Source organism: Coregonus clupeaformis, chromosome 10 (assembly GCF_020615455.1).
Source record: "Coregonus clupeaformis isolate EN_2021a chromosome 10, ASM2061545v1, whole genome shotgun sequence".
Classification (NCBI taxonomy): Eukaryota; Metazoa; Chordata; class Actinopteri; order Salmoniformes; family Salmonidae; genus Coregonus; species Coregonus clupeaformis.
Genome location: NC_059201.1, coordinates 16,130,993 through 16,152,401, shown reverse-complemented (window position 1 = coordinate 16,152,401; position 21,409 = coordinate 16,130,993). Strand labels below are relative to the sequence as shown.

The 21,409-nt window shown below is 45.8% G+C and overlaps 1 protein-coding gene across 2 annotated transcripts in view; it reads left to right on the top strand.

Moving 5' to 3' along the window:
• LOC121575219 (metabotropic glutamate receptor 2) overlaps positions 1-3,668 on the top strand; it is a 63,109-nt gene extending 59,441 nt beyond the window's left edge. For both annotated transcript variants that reach the window (XM_041888181.1, XM_041888180.1), the window contains 2 exons: positions 2,730-2,907; positions 3,231-3,668. In XM_041888181.1, the coding sequence (XP_041744115.1) occupies positions 2,730-2,907; positions 3,231-3,304 (252 nt within the window). In that variant the 3' untranslated portion in view covers positions 3,305-3,668. The remainder of the gene's footprint in view (positions 1-2,729; positions 2,908-3,230) is intronic.
• Positions 3,669-21,409: the final 17,741 nt, after the last annotated feature.

Here is a 21,409-nt window from a genome sequence, read left to right as displayed (position 1 = left end):
TTGTACAGGGTTGTACAACTATCAGATGTACAGGTAACTGCCAAAATAAAGGAAACACTTGAGTAAATGAGGGAAACATGTAAAGTGTTGGTCCCATGTTTCATGAACTGAAATAAAAGATCCCAGAAATGTTCCATACCAAAAAGCGTATTTATCTCAGATTTTGTTAACCTTTTATTGTGGCATAAACACAACCAGTCATGATGTTTTCATCTGCTCCTTTACTAGGCGACCCACACACGTTCATCCACTCGCAACATATTTCCAACATCCAAACAGTGGTGAATGGAAAGAGACATATTTTACACAAAACACCAAAAAGTGTAATGACATTTGGCGATCATCATTAAGCCACAATTTATGCATCGCCGCACGTCTCAGTGTTGGCCACTCATCTCTGCCTTGGCAAAATGTCAGTGCTTTTGTCTAACCACATCGCATTTTGGAATGTAGGCTATACCACCTGTTTTCAAGTCCATTTGCAAATGTTTCATGACATGAGGTAATGATAAATAATGGTGTAATAGCCTACAGTTTTCTTTACATTTTGTTTTAATTATTGTGATATGCTCATGTTTTACCGGTATGGTGTACCCCTACTGTTTCTTTTGCCGGAACGCCGTACTGGACCATACCGCCTTACTTTCACCCCTGTTCCTGATTTAATTAAGCAATTAACATCCCATCATCCTTATTGTCATGTATAAAAATGCCCAGTTGCCCATTATTTTGGCTACCATGGCTAGAAGAAAAGATCTCAGTGACTTTGAAAGAGGGTTCTCAAAGGAGCATAGGGGGTTTAAAGTATGTGTGTGTCTCAGTCACCAGATCTCAACCCAATTCAACACTTATGGGAGATTCTGGAGCAGCACCGGAGACACCACCGTTAACAAAACACCCTATTAAGACACTTTATGTTGGTGTTTCCTTTATTTTGGCAATTACCTGTATCTTTAGGTTGTATTGGTGACATTTATTTCATATACTCATACTCTACAAGCCAACAGAAACCCTAAAATCATCCAATCATGCTCTACGTTCACATCCTGTTACCAGGCTGAAAATGTAGGATGATCTCACTCTTCCTGTGCGGGCTTCCTCTAGGTCGAACAACACACCTGAATATATGGTATGGCTAGCACAGGCTACACAGCCTTTTAAAAACAGACACTTCCCACTGGGCACACACTGGTTGATTCAATGTTGTTTCCATGTCAATTCAATGACATTTTGTTGAACCAACGTGGAATAGACGTAGGAGATGGCTGGTAAGATCCAGAGTTGCCATGCTCTACATCCTGAATTCAACCTTCTCAGAAAACACAGCTTGTTTTACTGAGAAGACAGATTCCCAGCTCTCTGCTCTTCCTAAGGAACATCTTTGCTTAACACATTATTATGCAGTAGGCTACACTGTCCTCATTGCAGTGTTATTAAAACTATTTATGAGTACAAAGTATGGAACATAGGACCTGTGTAACATTTGATAATATCCAGTTACTTACATGAGGATGACATCAGTTTCCCGCCATTTAGTTATTTTATAAACCTGATTAAAACTGATGGATTAACTTTTTAACATACTGTACAGCTCAAAAAGGGACTGCTAGTTGAGCCTGTCAACAAATCAATAATTTATTTCTAATGCATTTCACATTGAACTACACAACTCAAAGATTCACTTGTGTCATGTTATGGTGAATTTGCATTCAGTGACAGCAGTGAGTGAACGGCCACAGCACAGCTTGAACAGCGTGTCCACTGCTGGGTGCTCTCTGCCTGCCAGCCCAGCTCATTCTAATGCTGCTATTAGTATTCAGGGAGACATGGACAGACACCTGGGAAGTGTGTGGATGGCAGACTGGCAAGATGCACCCAACACCCACCCACCAAGCAGCACTGCACTATAACTAAACAGTCATCTGGGAAGAGACAAAGACAAAGACAAAGCTGGGCTGTATATAAAAGGACTGGCTGATGACACACAACTGCATGTGGGCGGACGGAAGGAGAGGACTTGAGGGGGATGGGGGTTAGGATGATTTAAGGGACTGACAGGCAAATAAACACCTCCTCTCAGATACTGCTGGTAGCACCACACAAGCACACATGGTTACTATCTGTTTTCTTTTTGACATTCCTCAGTCTCCATGGTGTATTGTGTTCCGTAATCAGGGTTCGGTAGCTAGGTTACTTTCTAAATGTAATCCGTTACAGTTATTAGTTACCTGTTCAAAATTTTAATCAGTAACGTAACTTTTGGGTTACCCAAACTCAGTAACGTAATCTGATTACTTTTTGATTACTTTCCTCTTAAAAGACATTAGAAGAAGACAAATTATCTATCAAACGTATTTGGTGTGCCATCATAGTGGTCTCTGACTTGTGGTCAGACTCGCTCAGGCGGAACAAACTTAAACTTGCACCTTTTTTAAATGCTGAATTTAATGTAATTGAGAAAACAGAAAGGTGTATTTTTTCGCAAACATCCTTTCTAAATTTAAAAGTAATCCAAGATATAATCATCTAGTTTTACAAAAGTATCTGTCATCTGATTACAATATTGTTGCTGGTAACGTAATTGATTACAGCTAGTTTTTTAGTAATCAGATTACATGTAATCAGTTACTCCCCAGCCCTGTCCGTAATATGGTATGATAGGCTTTTATCAGATGAGTAATCCCTGTCTCTGGTCCCATCCTCTCCATTTCTCCCTCTCCCCCCTTCAGGTGCAGACCACCACCATGTGCATCTCTGTCAGTCTGAGTGGCTCGGTGGTGCTGGGCTGCCTCTTTGCCCCTAAGACCCACATCATCCTGTTCCAGCCCCAGAAGAACGTCACCTCGCTCCGGGTGGCCACCACCCGCTTCGGCGTCACCACTGGCCCCGGATCCAGCTTCTCTCAAGGTACAAATCCCGCCGGAAGGCAAACACAAACTTCATCATCACCATTATCATCAGCATCATCATTATCATTATTATTAGTCATTTTACATTACCATTATTCATCACTGAGATGTTTCAACATATTACATGATACAGCACTTCACTTCAGAACACCCCTGTGGTGAGCTGTCAGACCAGCGAAACCGGAGTGTCTCTAAACTTTAGAATGAGGTGTTCTTTTCCACTCCACTACTCTCATCTTCTTCTCTAACCTATAATCTGACTGTCAGTGAGTTGTAATCTGATAGAAGTGTTGTTGTAAATGGTCTATTCTCTTTCTGCAGCTTCAGCCTCCAATATTGTACCAACGGTGTGTAACGGTCGAGAAGTGGTGGACTCCACGACTTCCTCCTTGTGAAGACTGACAGACTGAGCCTCATGTTCCTCTGCTGCCATTGTATACAGTTCTATAACCACTAGTCAAGAATGAGTTGTTTCAGATATTAAAGAGGTCACACAGAAGATTGTCCTGATTTTGTTATCCTCTAAGTGCTGTGAGTACAATGTCCCGATTCTGTTTTCATTCTCTGACTAGTAGCGATTTTAAAAAGAGATGTCAAAGATTCAGTATTATAGCCCTTCTTTTTATTGAAGATTTTACTTCATTCATGGAGTAAATTATAGTAAATCTGTTAAATGTAATATACACAAGATGTTTTTAATGTAGATTTTGGTGAACCAGTTTGTGCTTTCTTGTAATTTATGTAAATAAAACGTTGTTTTTTTTATTAATATGAAAACTACAGATGGGTTGAATATTCTATAACTCTCATACACAGGCTGTCTGACTGAAACAAAATGTGTTGTAGTTAAACTCTCATTCAATCAGAAGACACATTACTTAACACAGAGTCACCAAGGAGGTGATCAAACTCTAGTCTGTGCATTTTAGTCAAAGTATTATGTTGCATAGAAACCCATTTCCAAACTTGTGTCACTGCTGCTCTTGAATCTCACAGAGCATTTGGGGAAAGGTGAATTAAATTCATGACATTTAATTACAGAATTTCATCACCCTGGAGCCTCGGCATGAGTAACCCTCAGAAACACCTCCAAGAACTTCAGACTCAACAAACTACATCAACAGTTGGCATTTTCAAGTATTTAACACCGTGGCATTTTCAGGAGGCCTGATGACTGCCATGGCCACATCACAGGAAACCATTACTGATAAGAATATGCCAGCAGCTTACAAATGCCACGCTCAGTCAGACAAAGCGTACCTTAATTTATTAGAGAATCCCAGTGGCATACCTTGACCCACTTCCAACTGCCACCTAATGAGCCTCTTCAACTCTTGAATGCTCTAGCATTCTAATCTCTAACATCAGTAGAAATGATGCAAATCATTTTGAGAAGAGAAGCATAAGCAAATATTACTGTATGTAATATGTGATTCAAATATTTGTCATACAATCCCCCTCTAAAATACTATTAGCTTGTGCAATTCCTTGTGCAATTCCTCACTTTAGTTTCACTGAGTGTACAAAACATTAAGGACACATGCTCTTTCCATGACAGACTGACCAGGTGAATCCAGGTGAAAGCTATGATCCCTTATCGATGTCACTTGTTAAACCCACTTTAATCAGTGTAGATGAAGGGGAGGAGACAGGTTAAAGAATGATTTTTAAGCCTCGAGACAATTGAGACATGGATTGTGTATGTGTGCCATTCAGAGGGGAAATGGGCAAGACAAAATATTAAAGTGCCTTTGAACGGGGTATGGTAGTATGTGCCAGGCGCACCGGTTTGTGACGAGAACTGCAACGCTGTTGGGTTCTTCATGCTCTACAGTTTCCCGTGTGTATCAAGAATGGTCTACTACCCAAAGGACATCCAGCCAACTTGACACAACTGTGGGAAGCAATTGAGTCAAGATAGGCTAGCATCCCTGTGGAACGCTTTTGACACCTTGCAGAGTCCATGCCCCAACGAATTGAGGCTGTTCTGAGGGCAAAAGGGGGGCTGCAACTCAATATTAGGAAGGTGTTCTTAATGTTTTGTACATTCAGTGTATGTTGGTAAGTGTAAATGGGAAGCTGCCAAATATTTGTCTATTTAATTCACCATCTGCCAAGCCTGCAGACCAAACAGACCACAGCCTCTCAGTGAAAATTAGCCCAAGCATCTACATGAGTTAATATGAGAGAAAATCCTCTGCAGGTGCCTTTGGAATACACCAAACAAAAGTTGTACTGTGGAAGAGTCGAAAGAGGACATGAGCCAGATTTTTCTCAGAACGATGGACCACATCCTTGATTCAACACTGCCATCTTGTGTGCATGAAGTGAACTTTCTCCACAAAGGCTAAATCCAGCTGGTACACTGGATCATGTATTTAGATGGTTACCAAGGTGTAACACAGTAGGATCTACTACATTTACATGATTGTTGTCACAAATTATGATTCTAAGTTGAGTGATATGACATTATTGATGCTGATACCTTTAACTAGTACAATCCCAGACATTAGGCCTACATAATGTAAATTCCTTAATAGATAATCAATGCTCACTCATACCTACATTATATCAATCCCAGATAAAGAACAGATGATTAACCCAATGTAATGTGCCCCAGATGAGGCCATGTGTTGTAATGGGCAGGTTCAGTGTAATGTATCTGTTCAACACAGACCATGCACACTTCATTATGGCCTAATATGACAGCCTATTCTATTTTTCACAAAAGTCATAATTATTGTCCCTCATTGATGACATTATTGATTAACCTAATAAAACTGATGAGTAGTGCAAATTGGCTCCTCACGAGGCTGATCCATTCCTGACACACTCAGATGAGTCATAAGGTGTTGGAGTAATGGGGTGTAGCCAGGCCTACCACAGAGACATGTGGATGGGATGGAGGCCCAAACCTCTATCCCTCTACTACCAGCCAGTCCCTCTCAATCAAAAATTCACAACATAAAACAGGTTTTTCTAAGCACTAAGTTAGCCTTTCTTTATCATGTGAACCCCTATATTCTAGAAGGACAACTGCAATTTCCTACAGGTGCAACATTAACAAGAGGAGGGCACATAAGGATCTGTCATTACATCATTGAGGCTTTTAGATATCAGGACTAACTTGAATAAAGGAAAACAAAGAGTTGCTGGTGAGGTAGCCTATAAATACAATAACAGACACCTTGTAAAAGAGTAACACCCCTCCCTACCTTCAGGCTACGCTCAAACCCTACACCCCAACCTGAGAACTCCGTTCTGCCACCTCAGGTCTCTTGGCCCTCCCATTCTACGGAGTCTGTTGACAAAATTCAAACTAAAAGGTACATTGTATTTCAAGGGACAGCTTAAGATAAATATACTGAAAACCCTATTGAATGAAAACTCCACGAGAAAATCTGTTGGCCAGCAAGTTGGAGGGTTTTCAGTTGAAATACATTTATTCAGCGCGCAAGGGAACCATGCCTGCAGGCTGTTATGTACCTTCATAAGGTCAGTCTGAATACCAACTACTGAGTAGTGCGTAGGAAAGGCATATATGGGAAAGGCATAAATTCCTAAGTCGGAATCGGGCCCCATGTAAATTGCTGTTACACAAGACCAAATATCTGTTGTTCCTCTTATCATACACTATTAATCTATCAGTTAGTCACAGTCAATTGTACCTCTAAGTGAACATGGAAATATTTGAGATAAGGACATTTGCATAACATACCACAAAAGGATATTCTATTTCAGGGGCACATGGCTGCGCTACAAATTGATAATTTTCTACATCAGTAGCCATACTGGTTGCATTTACACAGGCAGCTCAACTCTGATCTTTATCCCACTAATTGCTCTTTTGACCAATCACATCAGAACTATTCACATCAGCTCTTTTTCAGAGCTGGTCTGATTGGTCAAAAGACTAATTAGTGAGAAAAAAAATGAATTGGGCTGCATGTGTAAACGCAGCCTATGGAGGCTAATAGGCTGTGTTTAGACAGGCAGCCAATTCTGATATTTTTTCCACTAATTGGTCTTTTTACCAATCAGATCAGCTCTGCAAAAGGTTTTGATGTGAAAAGATCTGATGTGATTGGTGAAAATACCAATTAATGGAAAGAATATCAGAATTGTGCTGCCTGTCTAAATACAGCCATACTGTATATTCCTTCATTCGGGTGAGTACATACAATGACACCAATAAATAGCAAAACCTGGCTATGAATAAATTCTGTGCGCCAATTTTGGTGAGTGCAATCACAATTAAAACTTGTTCTGAGACCCAGACATTCACAGTCACATGTTAACATAATTGAGTAATCATCAGACATTCCAATCACCTATGCACTGCACAGTTGACAAGTCCTGTTAGTATAAGTAATGGAAGAGCTTTCGGTATAGAGATCTCTGTTTAAAAGGGGCAGTGTACAGCTGTGACAGGGTGCAATCTAGGCTGGCTCACTCATCACTAGTCTCCATGAGGCAAAGGTAATGTCATTCAGGCAGGGCTCTCAGAGGCTGCTGTGGGGTTAGCCCTTGATCATGACTCTCAGTTCCATTACATTACACATAAGTCATTGGACAAAGGTGTCTTCTGTACAGGGGAGCTTTGTTAAGAGCCCCGACGCTCGGTCTGAAAATTAACACGCATCGCTTGCAGTACAGTTTTGGAAGCATAAGGACCTTATCTTTCATATCAGCAAGAAATACGGCCATATTTCCATGTTACAGTGCTTGCTTGCGGAAAACAGACAGAAGACAGTGAACTACCTGTGCTAATTAACTATCTGCATTGCCGAACACCTGTGTGTAAACGGAAGAAGGATCCCACAAACGTATTGTCACTGAAAAATACTGTCGGCTGCAACTGTATTAAAACCGGTTAAAACAGTGTACAGTAAGTGGGTATTTTGCATTTGTGAAATTATTTTGAAGTGATATGAAGTAGAGGGATTTATGTTTCTAGAACCATACCGCAATTGAGAATCGATTCATGTTTAGATGGAGTATTTGGCTGTTTTGGCTTCCAGAGGCAATTTGCCTTTAAACAGAACATGTAAGGTCCTTGGACTATAATATTGGGCTATTGTGGGGTCAGGTCAGGTAGGTTGCTGTAAATCACATTCAAGACAGAATTCAGCTGGGGCCTGAGTCAGCCAGCCACAGGTGTGAATGAAATGTGTGAAAACAAACACAGAAATCTGAATCCTCACATTGCACAAGTTGACTTCATCGTTTTGACAGCTTGTGCCCAACTACTCTCAGGTTGAAGTTACAGGCCAGACAGAGACCTTGATTAGAACAACTCTAATTATGCCACCTGTAGCAGTCTTCTTCTTTGGTATAATGGAATTCGCAACAATAGCCTACCTGTAGCGGTCCCTTATTTATGAGGACCAATTGCCAATGCGTTTTCAATGCTGTATAATACATAATTATTCAATACAAAATGGCAGAACATTTAATTCAGAAATTCTGATTGAATTCCCTATCAAATATAAAGTGCACATACAGTCGTGGTCAAAAGTTTTGAGAATGACACAAATAGTAATTTTCACAAAGTCTGCTGCCTCAGTTTTGATGATGGCAATTTGCATATACTCCAGAATGTCATGAAGAGTGATCAGATGAATTGCAATTAATTGCAAAGTCCCTCTTTGCCATGAAAATGAACTTAATCCCCAAAAACATTTCCACTGCATTTCAGCCCTGCCACAAAAGGACCAGCTGCCATCATGTCAGCGATTCTCTCATTTACACAGGTGAGAGTGTTGACAAGGACAAGGCTGGAGATCACTCTGTCATGCTGATTGAGTTAGAATAACAGACTGGAAGCTTTAAAAGGAGGGTGGTGCTTGAAATCATTGTTCTTCCTCTGTTAACCATGGTTACCTGCAAGGAAACACGTGCCGACATCATTGCTTTGCACAAAAAGGGCTTCACAGGCAAGGATATTGCTGCTAGTAAGATTGCACCTAAATCAACAATTTTTCGGATCATCAAGAACTTCAAGGAGAGAGGTTCAATTGTTGTGAAGAAGGCGTCAGGGCGCCTAAGAAAGTCCAGCAAGCGCCAGGACCTTCTCCTAAAGTTGATTCAGCTGCGGGATCGGGGCACCACCAGTGCAGAGCTTGCTCAGGAATAATAATAATAATAATAATAGGAATGGTAGCAGGCAGGTGTGAGTGCATCTGCACGCACAGTGAGGCGAATACTTTTGGAGGATAGCCTGGTGTCAAGAAGGGCAGCAAAGAAGCTACTTCTCTCCAGGAAAAACATGATATTCTGCAAAAGGTACAGGGATTGGACGGCTGAGGACTGGGGTAAAGTCATTTTCTCTGATGAATCCCCTTTCTGATTGTTTGGGGCATCCGGAAAACACCTTGTCCGGAGAAGACAAGGTGAGCGCTACCATCAGTCCTGTGTCATGCCAACAGTAAAGCATCCTGAGAACATTCATGTGTGGGGTTGCTTCTCAGCCAAGGGAGTGGGCTCACTCACAATTTTGCTTAAGAACACAGCCATGAGTAAAGAATGGTACCAACACATCCTCCGAGAGCAACTTCTCCCAACCATCCAAGAACAGTTTGGTGACGACCAATGCCTTTTCCAGCACGATAGAGCATCTTGCCATAAGGCAAAAGTGATAACTAAGTGGCTCGGGGAACAAAACATTTTGGGTCCATGGCCAGGAAACTCCCCAGACCTTAATCCCATTGAGAACTTGTGGTCGATCCTCAAGAGGCGGGTGGACAAACAAAAACCCACAAATTCAGTCAGGATGTGGCCCAGAAGTTAATTGACAGCATGCCAGGGCGGATTGCAGAGGTCTTGAAAAAGAAGGGTCAACACTGCAAATATTGACTCTTTGCATAAACTTAATGTAATTGTCAATAAATAAATAAAATTGTCATTTAGCAGATGCTCTTATCCAGAGCAACTTACATGGAGCAATTAGGGTTAAGTGCCTTGCTCAAGGGAACATCGACAGATTTTTCACCTAGTCGGCTCAGGGATTAGAACCAGCAACCTTTACGGTTACTGGAACAACGCTCTTAACCACTAAGCTACCTGCCGCCCCTTATGGAATGCTTGTAATTATACTTCAGTATACCATAGTAACATCTGACAAAAATATCTCATAACACTGAAGCAGCGAACTTTGTGAAGACCAATACTTGTGTCATTCTCAAAACTTTTGACCACGACTGTACATGTCTGTGTGTCATATGAATTCCCCTTAATAATTATGGAGTGGTTCACTATTTTACAACTTGATGTTCCTCACCCTGAAAGTAATCTATGGAGAAACTGATTCAGTTTCCATGGTTCAGTTTTTAAACAGACACTACAAATGTCAACTAATCTTAGACACAATAAGATAACAAACAATGGAAATGATGTGGGCAAGTGAGCATGTTTAAAGAGTTTTGCCATTTATGAATGTGTTATTCAAAGGTGTTCGATGGGGTTGAGGTCAGGGCTCTGTGCAGGCCAGTCAGGTTCTTCCACACCGACCTTGACACACCATTTCTGTATTGACCTCGCTTTGTGCACGGGGGAATTGTCATGCTGAAACAGGAAAGGGCCTTCCCGAAACTGTTGCTACAAAGTTGGAAGCACATAATCGTCTAGAATGTCATTGTATGCTGTAGCGTTAAGATTTCCCTTCACTGGGACTAAGGGGCCTAGCCCGAACCATGAAACACAGTCCCAGACCATTATTCCTCCTCCACCAACCTTTACAGTTGGCACTATACATTTGGGCAGGTAGCGTTCTCCTGACATCCGCCAAACCCAGATTCGTCTGTTGGACTGCCAGATGGTGAAGCGTGATTCATCACTCCAGAGAACGCATTTCCACTGCTCCAGAGTCCAATGGCGGCAAGCTTTACCCAACTCCAGCCGACACTTGGCATTGCGCATGGTGATCTTAGGCTTGTGTGCGGCTGCTCAGCCAAGGAAACCCATTTCAGGAAGCTCCCGACAAAAGTTATTGTGCTGACGTTGCTTCCAGAGGTAGTTTGGAACTTGGTAGTGAGTGTTGCAACTGAGGACAGACCATTTTTACGCGCTTCAGCACTCAGCGGTCCCATTCTGTGAGCTTGTGTGGCCTACCACTTCGCAGCTGAGCCGTTGTTGCTCCTGTCCACTTCACCATAACAGCACATACAGTTGACCGGGGCAGCTCTAGCAGGGCAGAAATTTTACGAACTGACTTGTTGGAAAGGTGGAATCCTATGACAGTGCCACATTGAAAGTCACTGAGCTCTTCAGTAATGCCATTCTACTGCCAATGTTGTGTGCTCGATTTTATACATCTGTCAGCAACGGGTGTGGCTGAAATAGCCAAATCCACTAATTTGAAGGGTCCCCCCCACATTCTGAAATTGTATTTTTGTCCTCCCCATTGGAATGTGATACAAAACGAGGCAACGGTGTGCTTTAAGACAATCCGGACGCGTCCGAGCGGTCGGGTAGGCTGTTTGGAGTGTTTATCCGAACTGGATTAAAAAAATATATATATATATAATTATGTCCCCCCCACTTCTAAAACCAAAGTTGCGCACCTGGTATAGTGTACCTACAGGGGTCCTAAAATTCAAAATCAAATAGCTAAATGATCCAAAACATCTAATCAAATACATGTTTATTTGTCACATGCATAGTCCCGTGTAGCTCAGTTGGTAGAGCATGGCGTTTGCAACGCCAGGGTTGTGGGGGTTTTTCCCACGGGGGACCAGTATAAAAAAAAAAAAATTATGCACTCACTAACTGTAAGTCGCTCTGGATAAGAGCGTCTGCTAAATGACTAAAACAAAACAACAAACAAAACATGTGCCGAATACAACTTGTGTAGACTTTACTGTGAAATGCTTGCTTACGAGCCCTTCCCAACAATGCAGAATTAAAAAATACACACAAGAATGGAGCTATATACAGGGAGTATCAGTACCAAATCATTGTGTAGAGGTACGAGGTATTTGAGGTAGATATGGACATGAAGGCAGAGTAAAGTGACTAGGCATCAGGATAAATAATAAGAGTAAAATAAAGAACAGAGTAGCAGCAGCAAATGCTTGTATGTGTGTTTGTGTTGTGTCGGTCTGCGTGTGTTATATGTGTGTGTGGGCGTATCAGTGTGTGTGTGGAAGTGCCAATATAGTGTGAGTGTGTATAGGGTTGGTACACTGAGTGTACAAAACACCTGCTCTTTCCATGATATAGACTGACCAGGTGAAAGCTATGATCCCTTTTTGATGTCACTTTTTAAATCCACTCAATCAGTGTAAATGAAGGGGAGACAGGTTAAATAAGGATTTTTAAGCCTGGAGACAATTAAAACATGCATTGTGTGTGTGTGCCATTCAGAGGGTGGTAGGTGCAAGGTGCACCGGTTTGTGTCAAGAACTGCAACGCTGATGGGTTTTTCATGCTCAACAGTTTCCCGTGTGTATCAAGAATGGTCCACCACCTAAAGGACATCCAGCCAACTTGACACAACTGTTGGAAGCATTGTAGTCAACAGGGCCAGCCTCCCTGTGGAACGCTTTCGACACCTTGTAGAGTCCGTTGAGGCTGTTCTGAGGGCAAAACGCAATATTTGGAAGGTGTTCTTAATGTTTTGTACACTCAGTCTGGTGAGTGTGTGTTGGGTCAGAGCAAGATAGTTCTGTACCATTAATTGACTATTTAGCAGTCTGTCTATTTAGCAGTCGTTTCGCTTCGGGGTAGAAGCTGTCGCTGAGCCTGTTGGTTCGAGAGCTGATGCTCCGATACCGTTTGCCGGATGGTAGCAGAGTGAACAGTCTATGGCTTGGGTAGCTGGAGCCTTTGACAATTTTGACACCGCCTGATATAGAGATCCTGGATGGCAGGGAGCTCGGCTCTAGTGATGTACTGGGTTGTCTGCACCACCCTCTGTAGCGCATTGCGGTGCATTTGCCATACCAAGTGGTGATGCCGCCAGTCAAGATGCTCACGATGGTGCAGCTGTAGAATGTTTTGAGGATCCGAGAGCCCATGGCAAATATTTTTAGCCTCCTGAAGGGGAAGAGGCACTGCAGTGCCATCTTCATGACTGTGCGGGTGTGTGTGGACCATGTTAATTCCTTAGTGATGTGGTCGGGTAGGCTGTTTATCTGACTGGATTTAAAAAAATGATTTAAAAAAAGAGTGGGTTGGGGAATGCTGTCAGCATCACCACTGCCCTTTATATACGTCACTCATTGCTTCAAGCCACACCTCGCCACACCCACCAAACAGGATCAAACGTACCTCAGTCTGTTCAAGAACGTACAGGAAGGTTTCGGGGAAACAGGTCGTTCAGTACAAACTGTTCCGCAACATAGAAAATGTTCAAGCAAACTGAACGCACCTCTTGAGAAGGTGCCTCTAGGTCATCTCAAGGGAGGGGTTCGGTATGAAATACACTCCCTTCTAGATGTGCTTGGTGGTACCACCTCAAGGCGTGCTATAAAAGCAGGTGACAGCGTGCCTTGTTTGGCAATAGAGAGAAGTAGTAATGGAGTTTTTTTGTAGGCACTAACTCCGCCATGGTTCGTTGGACAAAGCTTATGAGGACAATGAATTGTGTTTTTGTAGGGGTTTTGGATAAACACCAAAAATAAGGTCTGTGGTAAACACAAGCTTAAAAAACACAAATCGCATAAAGGCTTCAAAATTCATAAAGGTCATGTTAACTGACTGCTATTGTCTCATAGACCAAAACGTATACGTTTTCCTAACCCTGTGTTAACAACAGACCTTATTTTCTGCGTTTATTCCAAAACCCTATTCTTCCCCATTCATTTTTCCCATAGGGATGGCTGAACAAACCAGAGGTAACTTATTTCCAGGTTTTAGGCTAGGTTGAAGATGGGTGTCACGCTCGTCTAAGGAGGAGGACCAAGGCGCAGCGTTGAAGGCAAACATCTTCTTTATTTAATAAATGATCACACGATCAAAACGAAACCGTGACGTCCCTGGTTACATACACCAACCAACACGGAACAAGAAACCACAAACACAAAGTGAAAGACAGACAGTTAAATATGGCTCCCAATCAGAGACAACCAGCTGACACTCGTTGCCTCTGATTGGGAGTCACTCAGGCCAACATAGAAATACAAACATAGAATTACACACCCTGGCTCAACATAACAGTGTCCCCAGAGCCAGGGCGTGACAGTACCCCCCCTAAAGGCGCGGACTCCGACCGCGCCAACTAAGTACCACAGGGGAGGGACCGGGTGGGCACTTTGCCTAGGCGGCGGATCCGGCTCCGGGCATGATCCCCACTCCTTCTCTAACCCCCCAAAGTACCCCTGGTCCGATCTGGCCCTGCTGACCAGAGCTGAACTGAACACTGGTGGAGCGGATTGCTCTAGCTCCGGCATGACGCAGCACCTGACCGGTGCCGGACCCGCCACCGGTGGAACAGGCACGGGCCGTGCCGGACTGACGACGCACACCACTGGCTTGGTTGGGGGAGCAGGAGCGGGCCGAGCCGGGCTGACGAAACGCACCACTGACTTGGTGCGGGGAGCAGGAGCGGGCCGGACCGGGCTGACGAAGCTCACCACTGACTTGGTGCGGGGAGCAGGAGCGGGCCGGACCGGGCTGACGAAGCTCACCACTGACTTGGTGCGGGGAGCAGGGACGGGCCGTGCCGGGCTGACCACGCGCACCACTGACTTGGTGCGGGGAGCAGGAACGGGCCGGACAGGGCTGACGAAACGCACCACAGACTTGGTGCGGGGGAGCAGGAATGGGCCGGACTGGGCTGGCGACGCGCACCACAGACTTGGTGCGGAGAGCAGGAACGGGCCGGACAGGGCTGGCGAAACGCACCACTGACTTGGTGCGGGGAGCAGGAATGGGCCGGGCCGAGCTGGCGATGCGCACCGTAGACTTGGTGCGAGTGGCAGGAACAGGCCGGACCGTACTGGGAACACACACCACTGGCCCTACGTGGGGATCAGGAACAGGCCGGACCGGACTGGCAACACACGCCAGTACCTCTCGCCGTGCCTCTCACATCTTCCACCCCCTCTTCGACCAGTGGCCCCCGTAACCTGGCGTCCTCCTCTGCCAATCCGCTGGGCCGCTCTGCCGCGGTCTCCTGCTGGCCCGTCGTCCACGGCGTTAGCCCCCCCCTAAAAAAATTCTGGGCTTCACTCCTACCCGTGGCCAAGGTCTCCATGTCCCTCGCCAGCCGTTCGCCCTTCTGCCACAATGTCAAGCCCCTCTCCTCCTCATCCGGCTTGACCCAGTCGAGGAGGCGAAGGAGATCTGTTAGAGATCTCCCTGGCGATGGCTCCTGGACACGCTGCTTGGTCACATCTTGGTGGTTTCTTCTGTCACGCTCGTCTAAGGAGGAGGACCAAGGCGCAGCGTTGAAGGCAAACATCTTCTTTATTTAATAAATGATCACACGATCAAAACAACAAAACGAAACCGTGACGTCCCTGGTTACATACACCAACCAACACGGAACAAGAAACCACAAACACAAAGTGAAAGACAGACAGTTAAATATGGCTCCCAATCAGAGACAACCAGCTGACACTCGTTGCCTCTGATTGGGAGTCACTCAGGCCAACATAGAAATACAAACATAGAATTACACACCCTGGCTCAACATAACAGTGTCCCCAGAGCCAGGGCGTGACAATGGGAAGGTTAATACAATGAAGAAGGGTGTGTTCGTAAATTCAATCTGGATTGCCAGAGTGCGCTCAGTGTGCTCTCATCGTTCGTAAATTCAGAGCGTTAGATTGTCCATTCGTATATTCAGAGCGTATCGCTCTCGGAGCGTACACTGGACGCTCTGGCCGAGGAGTAGGGTTGATCCGAGCGTTCTGACCTCACAACGGCAGTCAAGCACCTAAACGTTGGCTAGCTTGCTAGCTACTTCCAGACACAAATGAGAGAACACCTCACTCTGACCATTTTACTTGCCCTAGCAGAGCTGGTTAGGCTGTTTTTATGTTATCCAGAGCGTTGGTAACTGTAACTGTGCTGCTGGCAACAATTTAATTACGCTTTTTTGCCAACGTTTACTGACACCGGCCATATTCAATGGGTGTTGAGCGTTCCTAAGTTCATCAGTTATTCTGCGCTCTGGCACACTCAGACGAGAGTGCTTTGAAATCGGAGTAGATAGCCAAAGCGAATTTACGAACGCACCCGTAGTTCCATACGGAAGCGTTAGAAAATAAACAAATTCATGGGACCAGCTCCATTGCTAACTATTAGTGCCGTTGTTACCTAGCAACGCTGGTCCCAAGAAATGCAAAGAGTTATGGGATATTAGAATCCTCTGGTCTTAACCTGTATATTTTGAACCTAGGTTTTAGGACTACAAGCTGGTGAGCTCTATGGTGTGCCAATATATTTTGCATGATGCTTCCTTGATTAAACTACTGACATTACACAAAATTCAAAAGGCAGTAAGGCACATTTCCGCATATGACCAAATTCAATGTTTTTGCTTACTGTTTCATACAAATCTGTGCTTTTACGAACAAAAAAAACATGTAGGCTATGAGGATTATATGTTTATATTTGTTGTTACAGCATAGCAAGAAATAGATGACAATGGTGGTCATGTTAACAACTGCTATGACAGTTGACTTATAGTTCAATGGTTGTGAGTTCTGATCCCACATGGGGGATTTTAAATATTTTTTATTTACAATATTCATCCCGTGCCCACACATTTATAATTCTGAAAAGTGAAAGCATACCTGTGAGATGGGTCATCCTGGTAGTAGTTGTAGGTTTATACAGTACCCAAGACCAATCTGTGAGTTAATTTGACCATTGGAAAAAGAGCTACTGCGTAAAAACTGCAATGTGGGTTGGATTGAATTGAGCCCATAATCTTCATTTTTTAAGTGATGATTGCACTTTTCTTCGCAACACAATACAGCAATAAATGTGGGTCCACATTTCAACAACAACAAAAAAATGACAATAGACGTCAGGAACTCTGTGAGCTAACTTACCACTGTGTATAAACTGGAAGTAGAGGCCTAAGCGTTGTTGTTCACTAGTTTACTCCAATTAGGGAAGGGGTCGTGGGGTTGGAAAGTAATAAAGGGAAATATATATTTTTAAAGGATATGTATGTATATGTGTTTATATGTATGTGTATGTATATGTGTATGTATATATATATATATATATATATATATATATATATATATATGCGAGAGAGAAAAACATATGGGGGATTGGAAATGATGCAGACAATTACATTGATGGAAGTTACAATCTATCTGCAATATTAAAGCTGATCTACCCCCCCAATTAAAAAATATATATAATTACAAATAATTAAAAAACGTACCACTGTGAGCTAAATGTCCAGAGCTGTATTAGCTTCGATGCATATAATTTTATTATCAGAGCGTGCCAGTGGTGTCATGTGTCAAATGTGCAGTGGTACGACGGAGTCAGGCGCAGGACACAGAACTGAGTAAATGACGTACTTTACTCGAAAATAAACAATACTAATCTCCACGCAGGGAAAACACACCAGCTCACATAAGTGTATGACACAAAACAAAGAACAAACACGCACAAAACCATGTGGGAACCAGAGGGTTAAATAGGGAAAAAATAATAATGCAATGGGAACCAGGTGTGTACAATCAAGACAAAACAAATGGAAAAAGAAACGTAGATCGGTGGCAGCTAGAAAGCCGGTGATGACGACCGCCGATAGCCGCCCGCACAAGGAGAGGCACCAACTTGACGCGCGGCTCCAGCAGCGCGCCGACACCGGCCTCGGGGACAACCCGGAGTACGAGGCGCAGGACGATCCGGGTGGAGACGGTGAAATTCCTGCCGTAAGGAAGGGTCCAGGATGTCCTCCACCGGCACCCAGCATCTCTCCTCCGGACCGTACCCCTCCCACTCCACAAGGTACTGAAGGCCCCTTGCCCGACGCCTTGAGTCCATGATGTCCAGAGGGGGGCGGAGGAACCTCCCGCACCTCAAACTGCTGGAGCGGACCTGCTACCACTGGCCTGAGGAGAGACACATGGAACGAGGGCTTAATACGGTAATCAGGGGAGCTGTAACCTATAGCATACCTCGTTCAGTCTCCTCAGGACTTTAAATGGCCCCACAAACCGCAGACCCAGTTTCCGGCAGGGCAGGCGAAGGGGCAGGTTTCGGGTCGAGAGCCAGACCCGGTCCCCCGGTGCATACACCGGGGCCTCACTGCGGTGGCAGTCGGCGCTCGCCTTCTGTTGCCTGATGGCCAGTTGCAGGCGCACATGGGCAGCATCCCATGTCTCCTCCGAGCGCCGAAACCATTCATCCACCGCAGGTGCCTCGATCTGGCTCTGATGCCATGGTGCCAGGACCGGCTGATAACCTAGTACACACTGAAACGGAGACATGTTAGTGGAGGAGTGGCGGAGGGAGTTTTGGGTCATTTCTGCCTAGGGGATGAAAGCCGCCCACTCCCCCGGCTGGTCCTGGCAATAGGACCGCAGAAACCTACCCACATCCTGGTTAACTTTCTCCACCTGCCCATTACTCTTGGGGTGAAAACCTGAGGTCAGGCTGACCGAGACCCCCAGACGTTCCATGAACGCCCTCCAGACCCTTGATGTGAACTGGGGACCCCGATCAGACACTATATCCTCAGGCACCCCGTAGTGCCGGAAGACGTGGGTAAACAGAGCCTCCGCAGTCTGTAGGGCCGTAGGGAGACCGGGCAAAGGAAGGAGACGGCAGGACTTAGAAAACCAATCCACAACAACCAGGATTGTGGTGTTACATTGTGACGGAGGAAGATCCATCACGAAGTCCACCGATAGGTGTGACCACGGCCGTTGTGGAACGGGTAGGGGTTGTAATTTCCCTCCGGGCAGGTGTCTAGGTGCCTTGCACTGGGCGCACACCGAGCAGGAGGAAACATAAACCCTCACGTCCTTAGCTAAAGTGGGCCGCCAGTACTTCCCACTAAGACAGCGCACTGTCCGACCGATGCCAGGATGACCAGAGGAGGGTGACGTGTGAGCCCAACAAATCAATCGATCGCAGACATCAGATGGAACGTACAGACGTCCAACTGGACAATGGGTGGGAGTGGGCTCCATACGTAACGCCCGCTCGATGTCCGCGTCAACCTCCCATACCACCGGTGCCACCAGGCAAGAAGCCAGAAGTATGGGAGTGGGATCCGTGGACCGCTACTCTGTGTCATTCATCCGGAACAGTGCGTCTGCCTTAACATTCTGGGAACCTGGTCTGTAGGATAGGGTGAAAACAAAATGGGTGAAAAACATGGCCCACCTTGCCTGGCGAGGGTTCATTCTCCTCGCCGCCCAGATGTACTCCAGATTGCGGTTGTCAGTCCAAATGAGGAAAGGGTGTTTAGCCACCTCAAGCCAATGCCTCCACACCTTCAGAGCCCTGACAACAGCTAACAGCTCCCGGTCCCCCACATCATAGTTTCGCTCTGCCGGGCTGAGCTTCTTCGAAAAGAAAGCACAGGGGCGGAGCTTTCGTGGCGTACCCAAGCGCTGAGACAGCACAACTCCTATCCCAGCCTCGGACGCGTCCACCTCTACTATGAATGCCAAGGAGGGATCAGGATGAGCCAGCACGCGAGCTGAGGTAAACAGAGCCTTCAGGTGACCAAAAGCCCTGTCCGCCCCAGCTGACCACTGCAGTCGCACCGGTTCCCCCTTCAGCAAGGAGGTAATGGGAGCCGCTACCTGACCAAAGCCCCGGATAAACCTCCGGTAGTAGTTGGCAAACTCTAAGAACCGCTGCACCTCCTTTACCGTGGTTAGAGTCAGCCAATTACGCACAGCTGAAATGTGGTCATTCTCCATCTCCACCCTTGACGCGGACAGGCGGTACCCTAGGAAGCAGACGGACTGTTGAAAGAACAGACATTTCTCAGCCTTGACGTACATGTCATGCTCCAACAGTCGAACAAGCACCTTGCGCACCAGGGACACATGCTCGGCGTGTGTAGCGGAGTATATTAGAATGTCATATATATACACCACTACACCCTGCCCGTGCAGGTCCCTGAAAATCTCATCTACGTAGGATTGGAAGACTGATGGAGCATTCATCAACCCGTATGGCATGACGAGGTACTCATAGGGCCCAGAGGTGGTACTAAATGCTGACTTCCACTCATCCCCCTCCCGGATACGCACCAGGTTGTAAGCGGTCCTGAGATCCAATTTGGTGAAGAAGCGTGCCCCGTGCAATGACTCTGTCACACTGGCTATGAGAGGCAGTGGGTAACTGTACTTCACAGTGATCTGATTTAGACCTCGATAGTCAATGCACGGGCGTAAACCTCCATCCTTCTTCTTCACAAAAAAGAAACTCGAGGAGGCAGGTGAAGTGGAAGGCCGAATGTATCCCTGTCCCAGAGATTCTGAGATATCTGTTTCCATAGCCGCCGTCTCTTCCTGAGACAGAGGATACACGTGACTGGGAAGTGCTGCGCCTACCTGGAGATTTATCGCACAATCCCCCTGTCGATGGGGTGGTAGTTGAGTCTAGGCGAGAGCCAAATCCGCATATTCGGAGGGAATGTGCATAGTGGAGACCTGGTTTGGACTCTCCACCGTAGTTGCACCTATGGAAACACATACACACCTCCCTGAGCACTGACGTGACCATCCCTTGAGAGCCCTCTGTTGCCACGAAATAGTGGGGTCATGAGAGGCCAATCAGGGAAGCTCCAACACCACAGGAAACGCAGGAGAATCGATCAGGAAGAGACTAATTCTCTCCTCATGACCCTCCTGCATTTTCATACATAGTGGAGCTGTGACCTCCCTAATCAGGCCCGGCCCTAAAGGACGACTATCTAAGGCAAGTACAGGGAAGGGCACATCAACATGAACAATAGGGATCCCTAATCTACGTGCAAATGAACGGTCAATAAAGTTCTCAGCTGCGCCTGAATCTACTAGCGCCTTATGCTGGGAATGCGGGGAAAACTCAGGAAATTCTATGCATACACACATGTGCGCAACAGGGAGCTCTGGGTAAGCCGGGTGCCTACTCACCTGGGATGGTCCACCAGTGCCCTGCCTGCTGCCTCGACTCCCTGGGGAACCTTCCCAGCGCCGACCAGCAGTGTGTCCTCTGCGGCCACAGTTGGTGCAGGAAACGGCACCCCTCCGGTCACCCTTAGAGCAGCACCTCCGAGCTCCATAGGGGTAGGGTCGGAGGTGCTGGGGGATGGAATGGACGGACCCTGATCCGGACGTCCGCGGGTGGCCAACAGGTTATCCAGCCGTATAGATAGATCCACCAGCTGGTCGATGGTAAGGGTGGTGTCCCTGCATGCCAGCTCCCGACGAACGTCCTCACGTAGACTACACCGGTAATGGTCGATCAGGGCCCTCTCATTCCATCCCGCACTGGCCGCCAAGGTCCTGAAGTCCAGTGCGAAGTCCTGTGCGCTCCTCTTCCCCTGTCTGAGGTGGAACAAGCGTTCCCCCGCCACT